This window comes from Helianthus annuus, chromosome 17, assembly GCF_002127325.2.
Source record: "Helianthus annuus cultivar XRQ/B chromosome 17, HanXRQr2.0-SUNRISE, whole genome shotgun sequence".
Taxonomy (NCBI): Eukaryota; Viridiplantae; Streptophyta; class Magnoliopsida; order Asterales; family Asteraceae; genus Helianthus; species Helianthus annuus.
Window position 1 is genome coordinate 4,520,916 of NC_035449.2, and position 24,900 is coordinate 4,545,815.

The window sequence follows — 24,900 nt, forward strand, 5'->3', positions numbered from 1 at the left end:
TATGATAACCAAATTAGTTTTACCTCTTTTCATTTGAGAATCCATGAATGATTGAGCATCATAATAAGTTTTCTTTTAGTAAAAGGGTTTCGAGATACAAAATCAAATCGTATCAAGTAACAAAGATTTGCATAATGGATTCAGATCCTAAAGTTTCATACGGATGTACCTATAGGCATTAGTCACGTTTCATACGGATGTACCCTTAGTCGTAAATTAACTTAAAATAAACTAACATGACCCATGTCATGAATCTACTTACACAAGTGAGATGGAGTATGGGATCATAAGTCTTGATACAAATAATCCACCAAATAAGTATAAGAATATAGGATTAGGGGCGGACCTTATGTGTACCGAGCCGTAGCACGGGCTACGGCTCAACTTTTTATCGGTAGTGTAAATTTCTTTTTCCTGTTTTTATGTCAAGGATGCCCCTAAAAAAACCCTATAAGCCCAAAATGCAGTTTATAAACTTAGTTCCTACTTCTTAGACCAACCCAAATCAATAATCAGTTATAAGATTATTACAACTTATAAACGTTATGTTATTAAAGCCCAAATCAATTGAAGATTGTAAAAAATAAGCCCAATTGCCCAAAGCCAGTTATATGTTAGCCCAAAATAATAAAATACTCTAACCATGTATCTGAAGAATTAGGAAATCGATTTAGCGAGGTAACAACTAGTTTGATAAAAAATATGTCGGGTTTAAATTCTTGTAACGGTTTTTCTAAGTTTGACCCATCGAAGATATTGGCGTTTGCTAAGATGTACCCAGATGATTTACTACACAAGAAATAGGGACTCTTTTGGATGATATTGAGTCATTTCGTCACACTATAACTCTATAAGCAATGATGATAAATTTGCAACCTTGAATGGAATAAGTGATCTTGCATGATAAATTTGCAACCTTGAATGGAATAAGTGATCTTGCGCGTGTTATGGTTGAAACGGGAATGCATAGTTCTTGTCCTTCAGTTTATCGGGTAGTGAAGCTAGCTTTGCTTTTAGTAGTTTCAACCGCAACCGTTGAAATATGTTTTTCGAAATTGAAGCTTGTCCAGACAGATTTACGCAATCGAATGGGCCCGGAATTTTTGAACCATGCTACGGTTTGTGCGGTCGAAAATGATTTTTTATGTGAAGTAAAAGAAGACGATGTGATATAATGATTTCAAGCTATTAAAAAAAGAAGAAGACACATTTATTAGGTATTTGTTTTACTTTATTTATTTATTGTCGTTTTTTTAATATTGTACGATTGCACGGTGATTTTTTTGGATACCCTTGAGTTAATGTTCTAGTTCCGCTACTGTATAGAATCCATGTCATTTGTATCACAATGATAACCATGTGTAGGGGTGTAAACAAGCAGAGTCGCTATTGGGTTACTTGAGATCGACTTGGTAAAAGCACGAAGTAGACTAAGCTCAATACCAAGCTGGAGCCTCGATTGGAGCTCCCTTAAATGAGATTGAGCTTGAGCCAACACTTCACTTATCGAGCTCGACTAGGCTAGCGAGCCTAATCGAACATGTTATGTACACAAGTTAAATGTAATATATTTACATAATCGTTATTATTAAAATTATGATTACAATAACTATTATTTTAATAAGATTATAATTAAAGATGTATATAAATTTAGATTACGTAATTAACAAATAACAAATAAGCAGAGCCTGTATTTGGTTTGACTTGTTTAGCTGTTTACACTCCTAGGTGAGTGGTTCTTATGAGAATGGGGAACCTTTGGTAACAAAGTACATATACAAATATAACAATTTTTGTAAACTTGTAGCCTATAGACATGTAACTTTGTATACTTTTAACTTGTATGCTTGCAAAGCTTGCAACACATCTAATCTCCTAAATTTGTAATCTCGCAAACATATAAACTTGTAAAATTGTTACTTGCATAAGATATTTCATAAAATATACACCGAATAACATATATAAACCCTTTTAGAGTCATTTTTAAATTTCCATAGTATATTATCATCATTAATCACAATATGTTTTCAAGGTTATTGTCGTGAATAGGTTTCATAGTAGTTTGCGTGTGTTTTTCTTTTTTTTTTTTCCTTTTCAGCGTTGTTTTCAATTTTTACAAGAGACATTTCATTTTTTTTTTAATAAAGAATTAAAACCGTAAGGGAAATTGGAGTTTAATAATCTTAATTCTAATTCTAAATTATTGGTCAATATAATCTCAATTCAATAAATGTACGAGGGCAGTCCCAATTTTCAACATATTTTCTTTCACTGATTTTTCTTCTAGTTAAGGTCTAAACCAGTTATTTTTTATGACGTGGACAAACATTAAGAACTTTTATAGAGTAAATTGTCATTTGAAAAAACAGAAGATTAAATTTATTAAATCGAACCCATTCTCATTCTCTAATCTCTCTTATTTTTCTTCTTGCTACAACCCCCACCACAATTATAACCACCACCAGTATCCACCCAACTCCACCATGCCACCCACTTTCACCCCCTTCACCACCCACCTCCACCATCTTGTCACAAAATCACTACACCACCACCACAACATCCACACTCAAGAAACCCAACACAATGTCCCCATCACATAACCACCCACAATCCTCATTACCACTCCTCTTCTAAAAACCATAATCAAGAAAACCGCCTTCAAGAAAACCCACAACGCCCTCGGTACAAAACCACCCACAACCCCCACTACCACCACTCCCTCTCCTCTTCTTCTAAAGCTTATAGTGGCGGTGGTAGGTTTTGATTAGGGTTTCGATTTAGAGAGGGAGTCTGACATGAACCACATTATCATCCATATCATAGAAAACTAACTGGGTTAGACCTCAGTCAGAAAAAACTTAGCAGAAAAAAATGGGTTAAAAGTTGGAATTATCCTTAAGTTGAGATTATTGCCGACAATAGATCAAAGTCGGGATTCATGTAAATTTCGCTACAACAAACCGATCATTTTTCCAAAGTAAGAAAATACAAGGGTCGTAAATGTAATTATCCAATACATAATCTAGAAAACCTAAAGAGAAAAAGGTAACCTATTTGCCATTTGCCCTATTAGACCATGTGTAGTGGTGCACATGAATAATGCCCCCACCCATGGGCATTGTGCGACACGTGTCATCCCAGTCAGCAAATGGGCATTACGGGCGTTTTTCACAAATAGGCGTAGTGGGATAATGCCCAATAATGCCCCATTAATGATTACCCAATTATATAAAAAAATAAAAGTAAACTAAACTAAAAATTAGGTGGAATATTCTTATTGGCCAAAATGGAAATGAGAATGCATGCAATGGCGTGATTACAAAAACGCCAAAACCATTTTCTGCTCGGAACACGCCACAAAACGCCGCCCCGTAATGGGCTTTGGGCGTGATTAGGCGTTTTTTTTGAATTTTTTTTATAAAAAACGCCCCCTACGGGGGGTCTTATCTGAAAAATTACATGTTCGTATGAACAAACAAACATTCATCCTCCATCTAACCACCACAGATCTCTTCGTAACCGCCTCGTTAGGTTATCAAATCGTTACAAATATCATCAATTTCATCTCCAATTCCGCTCGTTAATCTCTGATTTACGTGATTTTGTTCGATTCTACACAGTCGTCGTATCCTCTATCTGCTACACGAAACAATTCACCTGACGTTGTGTTGTCAAATCGAAGATATTCACCTAAATCGGACGATCTGATTAAGCGATTTCCACCTATTACTTGTGAGTTTATCTGTTTTTGTTGATTTTAATTGACGAATTGAGTATCTAGGGTTTACGAATGTTTGCAATTGATATATTTGGGTGTTGTTTTCTAGTTGAACAGGATTTTGCCAGGTGTATGCAAGGAGTACTAGACTGCTCTTGTCGATAGCTACTCATTAGTGCTTTTGATTCTGTTTAGGCTGTGACTGAGTTATTAATATGTGCTTGTTGAGTTGATCAAATTACATTGTGAAATGTTAGGGATTATTGTGAATTTGTGTTGTGTGGTAATTGTTGCTCATATTGAGCTTTCGGTTAAGAAAGTCATGATTAGTTTTCAGACTCTATATCGGTGTTAATCATTTTATGGTGGTTGTGCTTTGGTTATAGTATGTCTCCAGCAGTCCAGCTGGTTGATTGCACACACGTATCTGTGATTCATACGACTTGCATTTAACAAACTAGGTAGTTCGATGTGTGCTATGCTGTCAAGGCGCATAAACGCACTCAAGGCGTATAGTCTAGGCGCCAGGCGCTTAAAAAGCGAGAGATTTTTTAAGCTAGGCATATAGTACAAAAATACCATTATTAGGGGTTTTAGACATGTTTTAGGGGCTGTTTGTTTACCTCTTAATGAGCCTCTTAATGGTTCGGACCTCTTACTGGTTCGGACCTCTTACTGGTTCAACACTTAATGGTTCAGATTGTTTGTTTCGCAAGCAGATGTCTGAATGGTTCAGCCATTTGCCTCTGAATGGTTAAGCATTATACAGAGTCTGAATGGTTAAGACCTCTAATCTGAATGGGTCAGACGTTTGCCTCTAAACGTTTAAGCATTATACTGGCTCTTAATGGTTCAAACCTCTTACTGGTTCAGCACTTGATGGTTCAGACCTCTTACTGGTTCAGCACTTCACCATTCAGAAGTTGCCAAACAGCCCCTTAGGCTTGTTTAGGCTGTTTTAGGTTGATTTTATGCTTATTTAGGTTGATTCTAGCTTTATTTATGAGTTGTTTTTCACCATTTTTTGTTGGAATTCTGCCAGAAAATGCTCTAAACCTGCGCCTGAGAGCCTGAAGGCATATGGTGCACCTTTGACAACATAGCATGTGTGTTAAGGTGGGCTGGGACCATAAAGGAGGGTCTGATGAAACTCGAAGTTGGTGAATATACAAGGTTAAAAAAGGCGGAAACGGGTATCGAGGCGTTTTCCCTTAGCCTCACGAGGCGTAAGCCTCGAGGCAGGTCGAGGCGTAAGCCTCAAAACATTATTAAAAAAATTTAAAAAATGTATCTATATCTCATAATATCACAAATTACCATAAAACAAACATCATAAATAGAAAATAGGAAAACAAACAAGGTTTAACATAAAACAAACATAGAACAACTTAAATTAGTAATGTTATGACATCTAAATATCATAGAACTCGTTTTCCTCCACATCATCATCAAAGTTTTCATCTGGCGTATTTAGATTGTCATCAACCAAATTAATAACTCTTTTCCTTTTCCTCCTAGATGATGAACTCTCACCTTTTTCCTCATTTGACATTTTGACCCGCCAACTCCACCAATGCCATCTTCATCCCCACTCGGGTTGGCTATCCACTCATCATCCGACAAAACATCATCGGCAACTATCGGGATTTCATCATCTTTTAGATTCGTCTTCTTTATAAACTTTTGCTTCAATCTCCTATTGTACATAACGTACACCAACTTGTTCATCCTATCTGTGCCCAACCGATATCTTCTTTTAGATTAGGTTTTTTTAACCTGATAGATGTTTTTAAGTGAGCTATTGAGTTGGCCCACCAATTAAGCCTAATAAACACCAAACGGGTCTAAAATAAAGTCCAAAAAACCTAAAATTTTTCATTTTCACAAGGTCTGGTGAGGCTTAAGCCTCATCGCCTCGCCTCACCGCCTCAGCGCCTCGGATAGCCTCGGAAAGCCTCGGATGACTGAGGCCTAGGTTTCAGTTGACCCCTATGAGGCTAAGCCTTTAAGGCGGTTTTTCATAGCCTCAGCCGAGGCGTAAGCCTCGAGGCGGGCCTCGGAAAGCCTTTTTAAACCATGTGAATATATGGATCATTGAGATTTGTTACTTAGTTTTGGTGAGTGGTTTTTGAGAAGTGTGTCGTGTACTCTTTTTCTTTTTGGTATTTATTCAGCCAGGTCGGATTAGACTAGACTGAGCTGTATAAAATATTGAACTAAAATTCTTATCATTTGAGCTATTTTTGCTTTATTGTTGTAGGTTTTTTATCCTAAAATACATTAGACTAGTTTGATCTGTGGGTTTGTGAATTGTCGGTTACTGCTCTTGTTTAGGTATTAATATTTAAGTAAAATTTCATGTTTTGGGAATCTACTGATCACTAACTGCAAACTTGTTTTGCTTTCACTTTGCTATTACACATTCAAGATGTTTCTAGACTACCAGTAAAATTAAAGGTACCCAGTTATTCAGATTTATGGAGGTCATATATGTATTATGAGTAGCTTTTGGTGACCGATTTTGAATGTGGGCCGTTATTTGTGAATACTGTAAATGAATTCAGGACACTTGTTATAGTTTCGTGCTGTTAGGATCCTTGTACAGAAGGCTATGCATAGTTGAAAGTTATGTTTGTAAAATCTTGCTGTATAGGTCATAGACTCATAGGTGTATATATTCTTTTTAAATTGCAATTAAGTTTGTCATGAATTTTTTACTGGTTTCTTTATCACGAACCTAAATTTTAGTAGCATAAGAAATTAAAGATGGTTATTTCTGGAATTCTGCGAAGAAGTTAGAATGTTAGATCTATGACGAATCGAGTAAAATGGGAGGCCAAATCTTGACTGTTGTTTCTCAGTTTACTGTAGCATGACTATCTGTTTGTGCGTCCATTACAGGAAAAAAAGTTTATACAGTAAGCGATCAGCAAGAGCTTTGCAGGGGTAAACACCTAAACATTGACAGGTCAATCCAAAATGGATCCGGGTCGCTATGGTCCTCCGCATGGATGGGAAAATAACAGCGTAATTGTGGTTTCTTTTTTAATATGGGATCATATACGAATACAAAGATATTAGGGCTTTTTGTGACTATGAGATAAAGCCATGGGACAGTGAGGATATGGAATCGATTTGCCTTCTACTTCCATCCTTATAAACTTGCTGACACACCTTCATTTCTTGAATCCACAGGCCCTCGATCGTTATCCTGCAGTCCATGATCCAAATTTTCGGTGAGTTACACTTGTTTCACTTTATTTCTAACACGTGTATTTTAAATTCTTCATGATTTGTTATATCTCTGTTTTCTTCTCGTTTTTTGCATCTGGGCTTTATTCAATTTGCAGGCCGGGTGATCTATACGATGATAGGAGGTATTTAGACGAACGTTTACCAAGAGATGATATCTATTCAAGAAACGCCTTCCACCGGGATGTATTGCCACCGCAAGCTGCTGGAGGTTGGCCTCAAACAAGACGGCGAATGTACGAGGACGAGTATGCTTTTCGTGAGGGCGATTACTATGATGATGGTGGATACGCGAGGCCTCCGAGATACGGTGGTAGGGATCGTGATGATTATGCATTCGATGACTATGACTATCGTCCACGTGTTTCACAAAGCAGGGAAGAAAGTCGTGAGAGAGATTATGATCACGGAAGGCACAGTTATGATTCTGATTACGACAGAGGTGGTAGTAGGCGAGATGGCGGTTGGCGAAGACGTGACTCACGGGATAGAAAACGGGACCTGAGTCCATACAAGAGGCATGAGCGGTCCCGGTCTCGGTCACATGGACATGATGACCGGGTTAGGTCTAGGTCTAGGTCTAGGTCTAGATCTAGATCTAGAACTCCAAGAAGTCGTAGTCGTGGGAGAAGTTATAGAGAAGACAGTTACGATGATGATTGGTATGACAGGTCAGATAGAAGAAGAGACCGTGACAAAAAACATCATCATGAATATTATTCAGCGGTGCGTGTTAAATTTTAAATTTAATAGAGTAAAATGCTATCTTCGTCCCTGAGGTTTGGCAACTTTTCTGACTTTCTCCAAATGTTTGTTTTTCCACATATGGATCCAAAAGGTTTGAAATCTCGTCATTTTCATCCGGCTCGTTAACTCCATCCATTTTCCCCCGTTAAGTCGGGTATTTTCATCTTTTTCATTTAGTAAGGGTTTTTTGAATACTTGTACATTATGCTAAATGCTTGTACATAAAATGAAAACAACTGAATTGCCCTTTAAGTTAACAAAAAAGACGAAAATACATCTGACTTAACGGAGAAATATGGATGGAGTTAACGAGCTGGTTGAAAATGGCCAGATTTCACATCTTTTGGATCCAGATGCGGAAAAATAAACCTTTGAACTAAAGTCACAAAACTGGCCAAACCTTAGGGACGAAAATTGCCTTTTATTCCTAAATTTAATTCTGTATAAATGTTAGGTTTTAGTTTGATGACTGTTGATTATGTTTTTGTAGACTCCATCTGCTACTGTTGTTGTGAAGGGTTTGTCCCAAAATACCACCGAAGAAGATCTGCATCAAATTCTTGTACTTATAACTTATCCCGTTAATCTCTTTACAAAATATTATAATTTTTTAATATTATTTAGTTTCTTATATCATTATTTTAACTATAGGCTGAATGGGGACCACTTCGTCATGTCCGTGTTATCAAGGAGCGAAATTCCGGTGTTTCCCGTGGATTCGCATTTATAGATTTCCCGACCACGGTATTGCTTACGTTTCCTTCTCTTTTTCTTTTGTATATTCTAACGCAAGCATTGTGTACAAAATTTATGTATGTATTGCTGCAAATCAGGGGTCTGCACGTTCGATGATGGATAAAGTTGGAGATGAGGGTCTTCTTGTTGATGGTAGGAAGCTATTCTTTGAGTATAGGTATTCTCTTATTCGATATTTGAGTTTTCATAATGGAACGTTTAATCTAATAATATGTTTGTAGTTTCTTAACTTATGCTTCTATTACAACAGTAAGCCAGCTGGAGGAGCCGGTGGACCTTTCTTTGGGTCAGACGGGTCATCGAGGGCGGGTCATATGAACCACCGAAGCACAATGCTTCTTTCGGATTGGATGTGCACAATATGTGGCTGCGTTAACTTTGCGAGGAGGACATCATGTTTTCAGGTGATCATTTACTCTTGTATACGGTTATACCTTAAAGTATGCTTCATTATTAATTTGAGATGGTTAGTACTAAATACTAATTCAATCTTTTTTCGGCTGTTCTGAATTAGTGTAACGAACCTAGGACAGACGATGCTCCTCTTGCTGACATGGCATCATCAAATCATGCTTCATTTGGTAAGAAAGGAGAGACAGGCCCCACTCATGTTTTGGTAGTACGAGGATTAGATGAAAATGCTGACGAGGAAATGATTCGCTATGAGTTTTCTAAACATGCTCCAATTAAGGTACAAATGGTTGTTTCTATAATAGTTTAATTTATAATAAGTTCTGTTCTTTGCTAATAATCCGTTTACAGGATCTTCGACTTGTTCGAGACAAGTTTACTCATGTTTCAAGGGGATTCGCCTTCATACATTTTCATTCTGTAAGTTTATATACCGATAGCTAGGGCTGCAAATGAACCGAACGAACACTTACCGAACGAGATTTTTTGTTCGTGTTCATTCATCAAGGAAAAATGGACGTGCTCGTGTTCGGTTGTTAATTTTAGGTTTCGAACACAAACGGACGCTCATGAACACAAATGTAAACAAACGAACACAAACAAACAAGTGTTCATAAACAGAAACGAACACAAACAAACGTCCATGAACATAAATGAATACACACAAACACAAACAAGCGTTCATGAAACGAACATATATTAAATTTTGAATAAAATCAGCATCTTTCATCAAAGACATTATGTAGATCCACTCAAAATATACTAACCTAATTATACAAATATACTTGAGTACTTAACATAATCTTGATAAACATATAATAGTGTCTCAAAAAACAAACGAACATAACCTAATTTTAGGTACCGAACACAAACGAACAACTGAACAAGTTACCGAACGTTCACGAACATAAATGAACGAACGCGGTCTCTGTTCATGTTCGTTCGTTTATTAAACGAACGGACACAAACAAACTTCCCGCCGAACGTTTCATGAACTCTTAGCTGAAAGTTCAGTTCGTTTGCAGCCCTACCGATAGCTAAACAGTAAACACCCCTACCCCCCTGTTTAAGAAAATTATTCATAAGAACATCTCTTTTAGGTTGATGATGCCACGAAAGCTCTCGAGGCAACAAATGGGACTACACTTGAAAAAAATGGCCAAGTTTTGCGAGTAGCGTATGCGAAAAGCATCCTTGGGCCGGCATCTGGTGCATCGTCTTCTCATTCTAGCAGCCTTGCTGCTGCAGCAATAGAGGCTGCAGCATTTTCTCAACAGGTATTATTCTAAAGTATAAGACTAATATATTTTAGAGTAAAATGCCATTTTCATCCCTGAGGTTTTGCCAGTTTTGCGACTACCGTCCAAAGGGTTTGTTTTTCGGCATATGGATCCAAAAGTTTTGAAATCTTGCCATTTTCTTCCGACTTGTTAACTCCACCTGGCTTACTGTTGTAATAGAAGCATAAGTTAAGAAACTACAAACATATTATTAGATTAAACGTTCCATTATAAAAGCGCTCCGTTAAACGGGGGCATTTCCGTCTTTTTAGACGAAAATACCCCTGACTTAACGTTAAAAAATGGATGGAGTTAACGAGCCGGATGAAAATTGCAAGACTTCAAATCTTTTGGATCCTGATGCGAAAAAACAAACCTTTCGACGGAAGTCGCAAAAAGAGCCAAACCTCAAGGAAGAAATGACATTTTACTCTATTTTTTATACATCTTTTGGTAATGTTCATGTTTTTTTCATGTAGTATGATGCTGCTGGATGGGCCCCAAAAGAGTATAATCCAGATGACAAACAATCTAACGGAGATCCAAAGGACGCTTCAGCCCCGCAATCTGGGTTCGTTTGGGATGAAGCGTCTGGCTATTACTATGATGCGGCTTCCGGGTTCTATTACGATGGAAATACTGGTCTGTAACTCCTTTTTAATGTTTACTATTATTGCTTTTTATTATTACAATATTGACACATTGTTAACATTTGTATTTTGTTATATAGGTCTGTACTATGATGGCAATAATGGAATTTGGTATTCTTACGATCACCAAACTCAACAATACGTCCCTTGTAATGATCAAAACGATAAAGCATCTGGAAAAGAAAGCAAAGAAACCGAACCTGCCAAGTCATCTAACGGTTCTAATACCAGAAAAGTAGTTATATCCGCACCAGCTGCCACAATAACATCAAACGATAAGGCCACTTCATTACCAGATGCCGTCCAGGCCGCTGCTGCTGCCGCCATAGCTGCAGAGAAGAAAGAGAAAGAAAAAATGAAAGAAATACGACTCGCTTCAAAAAGCAGCATTTTAGCAAACAAGAAAAAAATGAGTAACGTATTGTCCATGTGGAAGCAAAGGAGTCACGAAAGTCAAGCACCACGGGTAGCTCTTGACGGCAATCCGCCATCTGGCGTAATCGAAGAAAAATCTTCATCAACAAAGGGCAAAATTGTAATTGACAACTCACCCCCACCGGTCTCCGTCAACACATCTGCTAGCTTAGATGCCCAGGAGATCCCCAAACCCGCAGGTAGCATATCTGGAGGGACGTTAAGAGGTGTAATAAGGGGGTCCACATATGTGACATCATCATCATCAACGGCAACAGAAGCGCAAAATTCTGCAGTCCCGTTTAGGACAGATGCATCTGCTTTAGGTTCTTACGCATCACCAGCACCTACAGTGAGTGGTAAAAGACGATTTTCCGAGTTGCCGGTACAGTCAGCAGTCAAAGAACAAGCTCATACTACTTATCGGGATCGAGCTGCTGAAAGAAGGAGTTTGTACGGTTCGTCTTTCGGGGATGATTTGTCTGATCTCGGAGCAGATCCAAGTAAGCACCTCTCATCTGTTTTCCCTTTCTATAAAAAGTAAAATGCCATTTTCGCCCCTGAGATTTGACCAGTTTTGCGACTTTCGTTCAAAGGTTTGTTTTTCCGCATCCGAATCCAAAAGGTTTGAAATCTTGCCATTTTCATTCAACTCGTTATTTCTTATAGTGTTTTTATTTTAATAGAAAATGTCTAAAAAATAGATGGAGTTAACGAGTCGGATAAAGATGGGCAAGTATTTAAACCTTTTGGATCCGGTTGCGGAAAAACAAACCTTTGGACGAAAGTCACAAAATTGGCCAAACCTCAGGGACGGAAATGACATTTTACTCTAAAATCGAAAAAACGGAGATGTAAAAGTAAAACAACCAAGAGTCTTCATGGGCCGTTGACCGTTCACAATTTCATTATTATTATCATGCATGTATTGACTTTGTGCGGAAATCGTTTGTTTTTTTTTAAATGTTCGAACTGGTAAGATCGAGATCCGGCTTCGAAAAGGGGTGGCATGGATTCGATGCCGTTTCCACCTGGCGTTGGAGGACGTGGTGGTGGTGTAGACGGTATCAGCAGTGTTCAGAGCTACGACGTAATTACATCTGAGAAGGCTATCGACGAGACTAATGTCGGTAACAGAATGCTTCGCAACATGGGTTGGCAAGAAGGCTTGGTAATTTTTTTATACTTTATTTTTTTTTGTTAAGTTAGTTGAATCTTGAAAAAGGTGGAGCAGGTGGCAGAATATACGTAAATCAAATGTTAACAGTTGAATCTGACATAGGACGGGGGTTTCGTTTTGTTTTGTTGTTGTGGTTTAATGAACAGGGGTTGGGAAAGGATGGGAGTGGGATGGTGGAGCCGGTGCAAGCGCAGGCGACGGAAAAGAGAGCCGGACTCGGGAGTCAACCGAAGAAGTTGGACCCGAGCCTTGAGGTGCAAGCGGGAGATAGCTACCGAACGTTGATTCAGAAGAAAGCTCTTGCTAGATTCAGAGAAATGTCATGAATGATAATGATAATAATAATAATAATTGTAGGTTGGTTTAGATTTGGTAAATGGTTACGTTTGTTATGTTACATAGCTGATGAGTGCTGGTCTTTTGGTTTGTGGATTTAGGTGGTGGTTAAATTTGTGAATGTTTGGACCAAGTGTGTTTTTTTTTTTTTTTCCAAAATGATTTACAAGATGAATTCATTTTATAATCACAACAAACGTGTATACCAACTCAGCCTTTGCTTCTTTGGAGGAGCTGAATGTAGCCCTCATCTGATTCTCTGTATCAAGTTGACAAGCATAAACAAACTTCATTTATATGATGATGATATTACCTCTTATCAAGGTTTTAAAAACCGGCGTATCTACCGTACCAGATTGTGCTTAGAAAAAATTGGTTGTATTGAGTGGTTAAACTGGTTAAATTGTGATTTCATGAAATTACATTTTAACTCAAAAAATAATCTTAAACTATATATTTCCAAAATCAAAAACAATTTCCCAAGAAAGTCTATTGGAATGTTGAATATATCAAGTTTACGATCGCTTAAAAGACTATTCATTATTGTTGTTATTCTCGTTAACAAGAACATAACTATTTTTGTTTTGTATAATAAGAAGTTTTAGTACAATGGGAATTTAAAACTTAAAATTTCGAGTTCAAAACTCAAAATGGGTATAAACCGGTTCATAGGTATGCACCGGTGATGGATTTTCCGGTGGTTTGAAAACTTAACCGGTACCGTAAGTAGACCGGGCTCTATTGTACCGGTGATATCTCCTGTAGCCGATTCAACCAGTAATACCCACTGGTTTGAACCAATTTTTAAAACATTACATGTTATCTTTTAAGTGAGCTTGAGTTTGTGTAAGGTATTGTTTGTTTGTTCTGAAAAGCTCTAAGCAGGCTCTTCCGCCTGCGCCGCGCAGACCACACACAGACATTGCCAAGCACAAACTGTTTGTTTTTCCGAAGACATTTCATTAAAAAAAGTCTGCGTGAGCTCTTCTTGGTGCAGACTTGGCCCAACCACTTCTAAGATCTTCTAAGGTCTGCAAGGGTTAAACACCACTATCCACTACCACCACCACCCACCACCCACCACCGTCCATCACCACCACCACCATCGTCCATCACCACCACCACCATCGTCCATCAATACCCACAACCGTCCACCACCATCATCGTCCACAACCACCGTCCGTACACCACCACCAGTTTATTTTTAAAGTCTACATACGTTAAAAAACAAATAGCCTTCTTCTTGCAGATGTTTGGTCCACCTCTTCTTCTATAGATGTCTGCAGATGTGGTCCGCAGACTGCAGGCATTTTACCTCTTAAAAAACAAACAACACCTAAGTTGAGTTCATTTAGTTAATTGAGTAAACTGCTATTTTGGTTCCTATGGTTTGGTTAGCTTTGTTGTTTTGATCAGTTTATTATTTGGTTAATTGAATAAACAACAACCACATGGACCAAAGCGGCAACTTAGTTAATTTTATCATGTAACATAACTACTTCTAATAACATTAAGGCCCGTCAAAGGGCTTGTAGTCTACCGTTACCAGGCTATATAGTAATTAGCGGTTAATTTTATCATGTAACATAACTACTTCTAATAGTTAGCGGTTGAACAGAAGTAGTCATGCTCTGATACCACTTGTAAGGCCTCCTAATCCAAGATCTCACTCAGCTAATGCAACCAACAGGTGTGCGGAATCCACCTGATGATCAACCACTTTAGATGAAACACTAGAATGCAAAGATTTGTGAGAGAAATCAAGAATACACAGAGTATTCTTGATGAGGAAGATGAATGACGTCACACACAGTAGCCGCCAGACAAAACACACACACAATAATTAGGGTTAGAAAGGTGCACAAAATTTCACACACTATCGCCGTCTTGTCTATTCCACATAAAGGTATATATACAAGACAAACTCCGGACAACACATTGTCCGGAGACAAGGGCCCAAAGCCCATACAAGACAAACCACGGACTTCCATGACATGCTAGAAGCCCGGACAAAACAATCTACACTAAAACCCTGACTTTTGCTTAAACACAAACCCCTGACAAAAGTCTAGACATAAACTTGGACAAAATTGTCCAAGGATAAACCTTGGACTAAGTTTCAAGACAAAAACTTGGACAAATTGTCCAAGGATAAACCTTGGACTAAGTTTCAAGACATGTACAATAAAGACCCTAACAATTGGAAGGCATGCACTTATCACCCAAAATGCATCAAGAATTAGTAAAAAGAAAAACAAAATTAATAATGCCAAGATAACCCACTCCATAGCTCAAGGAAAGCGCATTTTGATAATGCATCAGGATGACATCATATCATTGCTTTATGCTTGAAACACAACCACAAATGATATTCTCTATCCGTTAAAAACCGTTATCTAATTCTCCACTTATTTCCAGCAATCATTTCCTTTCAAAAGTTTCTTTTTTATTTCAACCAAACAAATGTTTATAAATAAATGCAACTTCTTTAAATAATACAAAGGAAACAATAACGAATTTTAATACAACTTACATAAAAATATGCTATAATTAAAATAACCAATATATAATAATAGTTAGAGACCATGCTTGTCTTCTTTTATTCATGTCTTTTAATGAAGAAAAAATTCCCAATAAATGCGCGGTTAACCGGTTATTCTTCTACTTGCACCCCTGTGTCATACACAGCCCCCTTCTTCCAGTTTTCAGGTATTGCGTTAACCGGAACAACCCATTTTTCATCTCCATTTTCGCTGCTAAATAACATTCTTAGAGACAACGGTCCACTAGGCGGTGATGTTGTTGTAAATACCGATCCGTAGCTTCTGTCTAGTAACTTGCAATTGAAATTATTGGTCTGCATATAATAAATAAATAGCATACAACATTAAACTACAATAAGAACAAGGCATCATCTTGACCGATATATGTTCGCACACGCATAATAAACTTACCTCACATAGTTGCACTGCAGTGATATCTTTTTGGCCTTGTTGATACCATATGACAAAAGCTAGATAATATGGATAATCACTGCTCTCATCAATCTTTATTGTGATGTTACTCTTTGGGTAGCTGCATGAAACCCTGTGGAAAGGATGGTGGAAATTAATTATTAATTTCTAAACTTTTTTAATATATTTTAATAAATATATATCAGGATCGTGTGAGAATCACTTGGGTAATTGAGAACTGTGATAATTATTTTGGACCACTCATTTTTTCTAAGCTTTTTTTTTGAGTTATACACATATGTACACATGTGTTTAAAATTGAAAAATAAGTATCGTATATTTGTTTGACAATGTACACATATATACAATTAAAAATTGACAATGTACACGTATGTACAACTAAAAAAACCGGAGAGATGCCGTTAACAAAGATTAAATAATTTATTTTTTGCTTAGAGAAAATGAGTAGTCCAGAATAGTTCTCACGCTTCTCAATTACCATGTACATATATATATATATATATATATATACACACAAACACACATTTTTTAAATGAGTCTTACCTCCTATATTCAATATCCACAATTCCTTGTGATAGTAGAGTAGATGCTGCATATGAATTCTGAGCCATTTTTCGGAAGGCTTTCTGGCTCATAATAAAATCGGTGCGATCACTGGATCCTTGGTCAGTTATAACAACTGTCACTCCTTCATCTGAGCAATCTTTAACATTTGTGCACTTAACTTGATAGCATGCACCGCACCCTACACCATCGCGATAAAGATCAGATGCCGCTGCTACATCCCCATAGTTAATCATTGCTCCAAATGAACCATATCCGCATCTCCCAGCTGCTACATGATAAAAAAAAATCATGAAAATTTATATAATTAGTAGAAATTATTATAACAATATATAATATACGTATGCATGCGTATATATGTATTTGTTCTCACTTTCTGATCCTTTTTCCTCAGAATTCGGGTAGTATCCTGCACGCGAATGGATGAAAGCGCCGCTAGACGTAGTGTCACCTTGTACTTGAATTAGCATTAGCATAGAAAAGATTAATGTAGAAACTATGAACATAACATGTAGCGAAAATGCCATTTGATTAAATGGAAGATGATTGCAAGAGAGAAATAATATTGATTGAAGTTTGTTATAATGTTATTGTATGGATGCCATATTAACATAAGGTTATAAGTATTTATAGTGAACAAAAAGAATGTGTAGTTGGTAGAATTTTCTATTGTTTTGACATTTTGTGTTGAATGAAGAAATTAATTTGATTATATTTGTTTGTTCCTCATCAACCTGCTTACATAGGGAAGCTACATGGCAAATTGGCAACCCTTTGAAGACTTTTCTTGAATATTCTACTATTTTACTTTTTAAATGAGGTCCAACTGATGACAAAGAAGATGATATGAAGGGACCTCAATGTATTTTCATTTTCAGTCATATAGAGTGGTGTTGTTTTCAATTATATGTTTGTCATTTACATGACTACATTATTCAGTATTGGGGAATATAATGCACTCTTGTTTTTTTTTTCTTCTTATATATGGTGCTAGATTTTTTCGGTGCTCGGATTTATAACAATCCGATGTCAAAGTTTTCAGGTTGTGTCGAGTCATGTAATAAAAGTACATTGTCATTGAAAAAAACACATAATAAAATACGAAGTTATTTGAAATATACAAAAAATACATCTTATAGTTGTTCACTATGAGTTTTCATATTTTGTGAACGATCCACAACATACTCAATCACAACTTTAAAAAAAGCCTCTTTTTCAATATAAGAATTGGGCTTACATAATAAGAAAAAGTACATCGTACAATATGTCTTAACGTACATTGTGTACGCGAGGCAAAATCGCACGTTATATTACGGAAAATGTGAAATCGCATGAATATGTATTTGAGAAGTCGCATGTTTATATAATTAAAATCGCATGTTCATATATGTATAAAAGTCAATTTCGCATGTACATATACATATATGTATAGAATGAAAGTCGCATGTATATATAGAAATGAAAGTCGCACGTTATAAACCCAATTTCGCATGTTGATACTAAATCTAGGGGTGTTCAGGATTTGTTTCGAATTCGAAAAATTCGAAATTCATTTAAATTCGATTCGATTATCAAGAATTCGTTTCGATTATAAGAATTCGAATTCGATTCAATTCGAGTCAAGTAAATCGAATACGAATCGAATACGAATTTATAATTTCAAATTCGATTCGATTTGAAATTCGAATAAAAATTATACATTTTTATTTATTATTTTTTTATATTATAAATATATAACTTTTATTAAGCTACACTATAATTTCTTTTCTAATTTTTTTCCAAGTATTAAAATTACCCATTACATGACCCATAAGTAAAACCTAATTAACAAATCTATCAATAGATTTCTAAACATAAAAATATTAACTTATAATGTGTAGCGATTATTCCCGGCTTCTCGTTTTGAATTTTAGACTTGTGGTACTTTATTTGAAACTTTTTAATGTGATATCGTGTTTTATGGGTGCTTTAAAATTTCTGTTTCATTTTTATAGTCCTTACATGTTTTAAAGAATCTGAATTAAATCGAATTTATTCGAATTCGATTCGAATTCAAAATTTTAATCGAATACGAATTGGGTTTTTTATTGGAATACGAATTCGATAGGTTTTAATCGAATTCGAATCGAATACGAATTCAAGGAAAAATAAAAATTATTCGAACAATTCGATTCGAATAATTCGAAAATTCGATATTCGATTCGATGAACACCCCTAACTAAATCGCGTACACAATGTACGTTAAGGAATTTTGTACGTTACCCGACCTCTATATAATAAACTGTAATTTTTTAATTTGGTAAAACATTTATATAATATTTTCATTTAGTAAATATTACACATAATTTTTTCAAAAAACTTATGGGCAAAGGGGTTAAATTTCTTTTTCATTAAACCAAAATGGGGTCGATCGTAAAAATAGATTGGGTCGTAAAACGCAAAATATATTGGTGCCGGCTGACATCGACACCTATAATGTAGCTCCGCCAATGAGTAGAAACTTATTTCAAGGTTATTATTCTGATTTCTGGCACATAGGAAGGCGCACCGCCAAAGTGTAAAACCTACGGCGTGTGCGCTTAAATTGACACATTTAATTCAATCTCAAAGTGACACGTACACGATTCAAAAAGATATCCATGGCTATTCCAAGCCATAAATCTATGGTGTGCATATAAAACTTGATTTTAATGTTAGGCATATGTAGCATTCATGTTTTTCACATCAACTATCAAGAACTCATAATCTTTAAACCGTCACACGATTTTGACTTTGACTAGTTAGAACAAGGATGTTTTTCTGTGTGTAGACAAAGAAAGAGAGTTGGTAATGGATTTGAAGCCACAAAATAGTAAATTTGAAAACAAAAAAAGGTTGCTTGGAATAGAAGTAAAAAGATAAACAGTGATGCTAGTTAGGTGGTTTAGCACTAAACTTTGATACATTCAATACAAGAATATATCACCATGGTCATGTTCCCACTCAGCCACTTGTACTAATAATCACTACAGGCCCCATATAGCTCAAGATGATTATATATCTTTTTATTCAAAGTAACCACAGCTTAATTTTCAACTGCAAGAAAAATAATCTAACCATCGAATACGTTTTCTTGATTTGAAAAACAAGACCAACTGTTCATGTGAGAATTTAGTTCTTCGATTATGTTTTACGTTTCGATTTATTCAAAGTCTTGCAACTGGTTTTTGTTGAAAAATTCCTTTTGTAGAGTGGAATTAGTAGGGCTGCAAACGAACCAAACGAACACGAACAAGATCTTGTTCGTGTTCGTTTGTGAAGAAATATATGTGTTCGCGAACACTTATCGAACGAGATTTTAAGTTCGTGTTCGTTTGTTAAGGAATGAACTTGTTCGTGTTCGTTTGTTATTTTTTAGACAACGGACAAAAACAAACATTGACGAACACAAATGAGCACAAAATAATGTTCATGAACACAAATAGAAATAGCCGAACACAAACAATCGTTCATAAACATAATATATAATACACTGACACTTATATTAGATATTTAATTTGTCGCAATTTTGAAGTATTTATATAAATACAAAAATTAAAAACACTAATGAACTATCGAACACAAACGAACACATTACCGAACGTTCAAGAACATAAACGAACGAACACGACCTCTGTTCATGTTTGTTCATTTAATTAAACGAACGAAATTTCTTGTTCGTGTTCGTTTGTTTAATAAACGAACGAACACAAACAAACTTTCCGCCGAACGGTTCACGAACTGTTCGCCGAACGTTTAGTTCATTTGCAGCCCTAGGAATTAGTTAATAAAATAGAATAATTTAGATAGGGTGATGAGGACAATTAAAGTCTACTTAACAACATGATTAAGTGTATCTTGGAAACCATCATTACCTGTTGGGCCTACCATGTCTGTGTTTGTTTAATGTCAAAATTATGTGTAAACAAAATCTAAATGTTTACAATAATCTTCAAACTTTGAAGGATTAAGGATATTAAGTAATTTTCCCCCAAGTTGTTATTCATGGGCCATGAAAAATGAATTTTAATATCTTATCTTTAATATTTGCAGCCAGCAGCAGCTTGCCTTGTTTGATTTTGTTTTCTTGAAAGCAAAAAGGATAAGACTAATGAGGTATCTTTATTTAATTAGCGACCAAAGACTCCTAAAATTATATTTGCATGTGAATCTTATGCAGCCTAAAATATATATGGTTAAAGATCATAAGATATAAAGTGGTCAATAACAATAATGATATAGAAGATGTTGCAATGCAAGGTTTCGTGTGAATCAAGAATCATTCAATTCGGAATTGTATATATTAAGTTATGAATATTTCAAGAGTCAAGAAATTAAATTTGGCTCTAGTGATAAATTATGATATTAAGTTATGAATATCTAAAACACATGATACTTAGGGAACAAGCTAAAAACACATTGATAGAGCTTCCATTTTGAATTTGGTATAAGTATTGATCAAGCAAACATGGCTTAAAATTACCCCTTGGAAAAAGAAGGCTAAATAATAGGATTTTAGTTTAGGTTTCTTTTTTTTTTATGGACATGATCATATGAAAATACTAGCTTTTCATGAGAAATTAAAAAACCCTATACTTATATCATACTACATATCATATACTACTGTCTATATGCAATTTATATTGTGCATGTCTGATATGAAATTTTTTAGTTTTCTCACAAATGAGAGATTTCTCATGATCCTTACCCTTGTTTAATTTTATTAGTTTTCTTATATTAAAAATAGTTTCCTAATTCTAGAATTATTGGATTTCTTTTTGTATGACTACGTATTTGTCATATGAAAAAAAAATGCTAGAATAGAGAAGTTGATTTTCAAAGTTAACGGAATAGACTTGTTGCATGATAAGTCTTGGCAAAATAGACAAAGAGAAAAAGAGCCAATCAGATAAAATGAGGTCCATAAAAAATCAACAAAAAAGACATGTGTAAAGCATAGGCTAAATACCCGAGGATGAAAAAAACGTAGGCTAACTAGCTAGAAGATGAAAAAGCGTAGGCTAAAAAGAGGAGACTAAATCCTATCTATCGGCTATTTAGCCCACGCTTTTATCTATTTTGCGAAGGGCTGAGACTATCCCCATTCACAACCTAACTCGACCCAACCTTTAATAAAAAACTAGTTTCTCTTTCTTCAATCTATAAAACTCAACTTTTCATCCCATTAAGGGTGTAAGGAGTGGTTAAACACTTTGAAGTGGCAAACCAAAAAACCGACCAATCAGAGCGCGCCATGTCAATCAGGCAAAAGTGTTTAAACTTTGCTGAAAATTGTTGGCAGTGGTTTAAACACTTGCTGAGTGGCAAACTTTTTTTTTATTTTATGTTTTTTTATATTTAAGATAAAATGGAAAAAACATAAACTTTTTAAAAATAAAAATAAAGCATTACATTTTAATTAAAAACTAGCATTGCGACCCGCCGCAATACGGCGGGGATTCTTTAGTTATTACTAAGTCGATCTAGGACCCGCACGTTATGTTAAATATGTCAAACGGGAAAAAATAGACGATGTAAAAACGTTCACCCACACACGCACATTGCATCGTGTTAACTCGCAAAATTTAGAACGAAACGTAAAAACGTTAAACCAAAGACGCACGTTGCGATGTGTTAAGTCACAAAATTTAGAGCCAAGCATAAAGCGAAAAATATGTCAAAAATAAAAACTATAAAGGACCAAAGTTGAAAGTAAAAAGAGTTGTGATAATAGATTGCAAAAGATAAAAAGTTTTAGGTAAAAGTAAAAAAAAATACTTTTGGGTTAAAAGTAATTAATGAAAATACTTTTGGGTGAAAAGTAAAAAAAATCATTTTTTTTTGGAAAATATCCAAAGCCAAGGTTACAACAACTCCATAACCATTTTTCTTTGAAAACCCCCCAAAGCACACCCAGCGTTGCGGCGTGGCGTAAAACGGTGTCAAATAGTACTAATGCCACGCAACCGTCATCGACCACTAACATTGACTCGACCTAGGATCTGCGGGTTGCGACGAACCAGTCAAACACTAAAAAATAGAGGTAAAAACGTTGAACCGCACATGCACGTTGCGACGTGTTAACTTGCAAAATTTGAAACAAAACATTAAAAAGTTGAACCACACTCGTACGTTGCATCGTATTAACTCGAAAAATTTAAAACTATACGTAAAACGAAAATTTGCGAAAGATGGAAAGTATAAGTGACAAAAGTTGTGAAGTTAAATTGCAAAGAGTAAATTACGTTTTTGGCCCCTGTTGTTGTATCACTTTTACTATATTAGCCCAAAATAAGTATTTTTAACATATCTGCCCCCATGGTCTCTATAACTAACCATTTTGGCCCCTAAGTCTAGAGATCATGGGGGGCAAAATGGTTAGTTATAGAGACCATGAGGGCCAAAATGGTTAGACTTAGGGGCCAAAATGGTTGGTTATAGAGACCATGGGGGAAGATATGTTAAAAATTCTTATTTTGGGCTAATATAGTAAAAGTGATATAACCACAGGGGCCAAAAATGTAATTTACTCAATTGCAAATAATGAAAAGTTTTGGATTAAAGTTAAAAAACAAATTATGTAGGGTTAAAATTGTAAAAGATAAAAACCTTTGGGTTAAAAGTAAAAAATCAAGTTTTTTTTTTTGAAAAATTCCCAAAGCACAAGGTACAACTTTATTTGCATATTTTTGTTGCTAATTTATAATATATAATAAAGCATTACATCTTAAATAAAAATAAAACATTACATTTTTAATAAAATCTAACTTAAAAAAATAACTAAAAATCACAAGGCCATCCATATTTTTTTGCGATCTCACGTTTTCTAGCGAGTGTGATTTCCAACATCGCCGGGTGAACATTGTCGGTAGGCCGATTATACGTCTCCAAGTCCTTGTCGAACATTGTTTGTCGCAACGCCTCTCGTTGCTCATCCGCCAAGGTCAAATATTTTTCTTCTCGTATACGTTTAATTTCCATTATCTCTTTTTTCATGGCCTTGTACTCTTCGAATTTGTGTGTTATATCTCTTGGATCTTCGTTTTTTGAAGACGGCCCTTTGTCCTTTTTCTCCTTTCTCGTTTGTCGTCTTGGTGGTGGTGGTGAAGGATCCTCGTTTATGTCGGGAATATCGAATCCGCTCGATATTTCGACATTCGGTGATCCTCGAGTATAATTTCCCGAATCCGAAGACTTTCTTTTTAGACCCGAACCGGAGCTTTCTTCATTCAACAAAGGTACCGGCGACCACTTTTGATTTGTTCTAACAACCTCCCAAGCCGCAACATGAGCGAACTCAATTTTTTCTTTGCTTTTGTAATCCTTTAACGCTTGTTTCATTACATATGCGTCGTCACTCCCGCTAGGACGTAAACGATCCTATAATAATATATTATCATCAACTAAATCCAAATATTTCGTTAAAAAATAAACCGTATAAAAAAATTACCGCTTGATGATATAAACCGTTGAATGTGTTAATTTTTGTTTGCATCGTCATCCATTTTGAGCGAACTTGGTGGTGGGTTCGATTACTTCCTCCGACCGTTTCGTTAAAGTGGTTTAGAACTTTCTTCCAAAAGCCATCATTCTTTTGTTGATTGCCTTTCTTTTTATTCAAAGTGCAATGAACAAAAGCCTTTGCCAACGCCTCTTCTTGTCTAGGCGACCAACTTTCCCGTTTGGCTTTTCCTTTTCTTTCCGGTTCATCCGCAACATCTTCATCATCATCATCCTCATCTAACTCTTGTTCTTGGGTTTCCGGCACGAACTCCTCATCGGCGTCATCTTGTTCGTCTCTCGGTGATTGTGACATTGGGTTTTGAAAAGTAAACGGGTCAAAAGCATTTTGCGCTTCTTGGGAGTAATCATAATAACCGGCTTGAGTCATCCTCGGACCGTATTGCATCCAATTTTGGGTGGGTTGGGTATCATAACCGAAAGGTTGATGCATGGGTTGGTTAAAATAAAATGGAGGTTGGGCTTGATTCGCAAACCCAAGTTGCGGATTAAACGGGACACTAGTACCACCCGAACCACGTTTATCTTGAGGCCTCGACTTTGAACCGGACCCTACCATTTTCTTCTTGCCTTCACCCTTCTTTGAGCCTTCCATATTTTTCAAAATTTTTAACAATATGTAGAGTAGATTGAGAGAGTATGGTGTATTTTTTCAAAATATGTGACTAGTATTTATAGGGTAATATTTCAAAAACAATTTTTTTTTTTACATTTAACGGTAATATTACCGTTGGAAAAGGGGTGAAAAAAGGCAACACGCATGCTTCTCGAATCGGCAAACGTTCACCGATTTCTTTCCTTTGCCGCGTACCGACAACGTCGGCGGCGGTGTTTGCCGAGCTTCCCTGCATGCCACACTGTATACCCTAACAACCCAACCTAAACCAACTTTTATTAAATATATATTTATTTTATATTAAAAATGTGTTTTAAAAAAATCTGTTTTTAATAAAACTTATATCGGGATGTTCAGAAAACTCTTTTAAAAAATATTGTGTATTTTGTTTTTCTTATAAATTTAATTATAAAAAGTTACTTGAGTAATTAAATTGATGGGGAAATAGTAATTAATAAAAAA

At 35.9% G+C, this 24,900-nt stretch overlaps 3 protein-coding genes across 5 annotated transcripts; 1 reads left to right on the plus strand and 2 right to left on the minus strand.

The window, feature by feature from the left end:
* The first annotated feature begins 3,443 nt into the window (after positions 1 to 3,443).
* LOC110921022 (SUPPRESSOR OF ABI3-5) lies at positions 3,444 to 13,045 on the plus strand. Of its 2 annotated transcripts, XM_022165284.2 has the most exons (16): positions 3,444 to 3,732; positions 4,761 to 4,834; positions 6,620 to 6,745; positions 6,914 to 6,954; positions 7,069 to 7,696; positions 8,208 to 8,279; positions 8,369 to 8,461; positions 8,551 to 8,630; positions 8,724 to 8,877; positions 8,988 to 9,164; positions 9,236 to 9,304; positions 9,985 to 10,161; positions 10,644 to 10,806; positions 10,895 to 11,731; positions 12,209 to 12,399; positions 12,555 to 12,953. In XM_022165284.2, exons 3-16 carry the CDS (start codon positions 6,698 to 6,700, stop codon positions 12,732 to 12,734), a joined length of 2,910 nt encoding a protein of 969 aa, XP_022020976.1. In that variant the 5' UTR covers positions 3,444 to 3,732; positions 4,761 to 4,834; positions 6,620 to 6,697; the 3' UTR covers positions 12,735 to 12,953. The 2 variants fall into 2 exon arrangements, with proteins under 2 accessions (XP_022020976.1, XP_022020975.1); XM_022165283.2 differs by lacking the exon at positions 4,761 to 4,834 and having other exon boundaries at positions 3,454 to 3,732; positions 12,555 to 13,045.
* A 2,137-nt stretch (positions 13,046 to 15,182) lies between these two features.
* Positions 15,183 to 16,888, minus strand: LOC110923840 (expansin-like B1). 2 transcript variants are annotated; one of them, XM_022167898.2, is made up of 4 exons: positions 16,657 to 16,888; positions 16,263 to 16,551; positions 15,699 to 15,831; positions 15,183 to 15,601 (listed from the first exon to the last, which is right to left on the minus strand). In XM_022167898.2, exons 1-4 carry the CDS (start codon positions 16,808 to 16,810, stop codon positions 15,398 to 15,400), a joined length of 780 nt encoding a protein of 259 aa, XP_022023590.1. In that variant the 5' UTR covers positions 16,811 to 16,888; the 3' UTR covers positions 15,183 to 15,397. The 2 variants fall into 2 exon arrangements, with proteins under 2 accessions (XP_022023590.1, XP_022023589.1); XM_022167897.2 differs by having other exon boundaries at positions 15,217 to 15,601; positions 16,263 to 16,554.
* A 6,193-nt stretch (positions 16,889 to 23,081) lies between these two features.
* LOC110923612 lies at positions 23,082 to 24,417 on the minus strand. The gene is made up of 2 exons (XM_022167679.2): positions 23,752 to 24,417; positions 23,082 to 23,681 (listed from the first exon to the last, which is right to left on the minus strand). The coding sequence occupies exons 1-2, from the start codon at positions 24,415 to 24,417 to the stop codon at positions 23,082 to 23,084; spliced, it is 1,266 nt and encodes a 421-aa protein (XP_022023371.1).
* Between the last annotated feature and the right edge of the window lie 483 nt (positions 24,418 to 24,900).

Bases quoted from the DNA above. Each gene is read 5' to 3' on its own strand.
- LOC110921022 (XM_022165284.2), top strand. From the start codon at position 6,698: ATGGATCCGGGTCGCTATGGTCCTCCGCATGGATGGGAAAATAACAGC. The intron at 8,280-8,368 runs GTACTTATAACT...TTTTAACTATAG, and splicing joins AAGATCTGCATCAAATTCTT to GCTGAATGGGGACCACTTCG. The intron at 9,305-9,984 runs GTAAGTTTATAT...CATCTCTTTTAG, and splicing joins CCTTCATACATTTTCATTCT to GTTGATGATGCCACGAAAGC.
- LOC110923840 (XM_022167897.2), bottom strand. From the start codon at position 16,810: ATGGCATTTTCGCTACATGTTATGTTCATAGTTTCTACATTAATCTTT. The intron at 16,555-16,656 runs GTGAGAACAAAT...TTTATCATGTAG, and splicing joins TGAGGAAAAAGGATCAGAAA to CAGCTGGGAGATGCGGATAT. The intron at 15,832-16,262 runs GTAAGACTCATT...TCCTTTCCACAG, and splicing joins GTGGATATTGAATATAGGAG to GGTTTCATGCAGCTACCCAA.
- LOC110923612 (XM_022167679.2), bottom strand. From the start codon at position 24,417: ATGGAAGGCTCAAAGAAGGGTGAAGGCAAGAAGAAAATGGTAGGGTCC. The intron at 23,682-23,751 runs GTAATTTTTTTA...ATATTATTATAG, and splicing joins ACGGTTTATATCATCAAGCG to GATCGTTTACGTCCTAGCGG.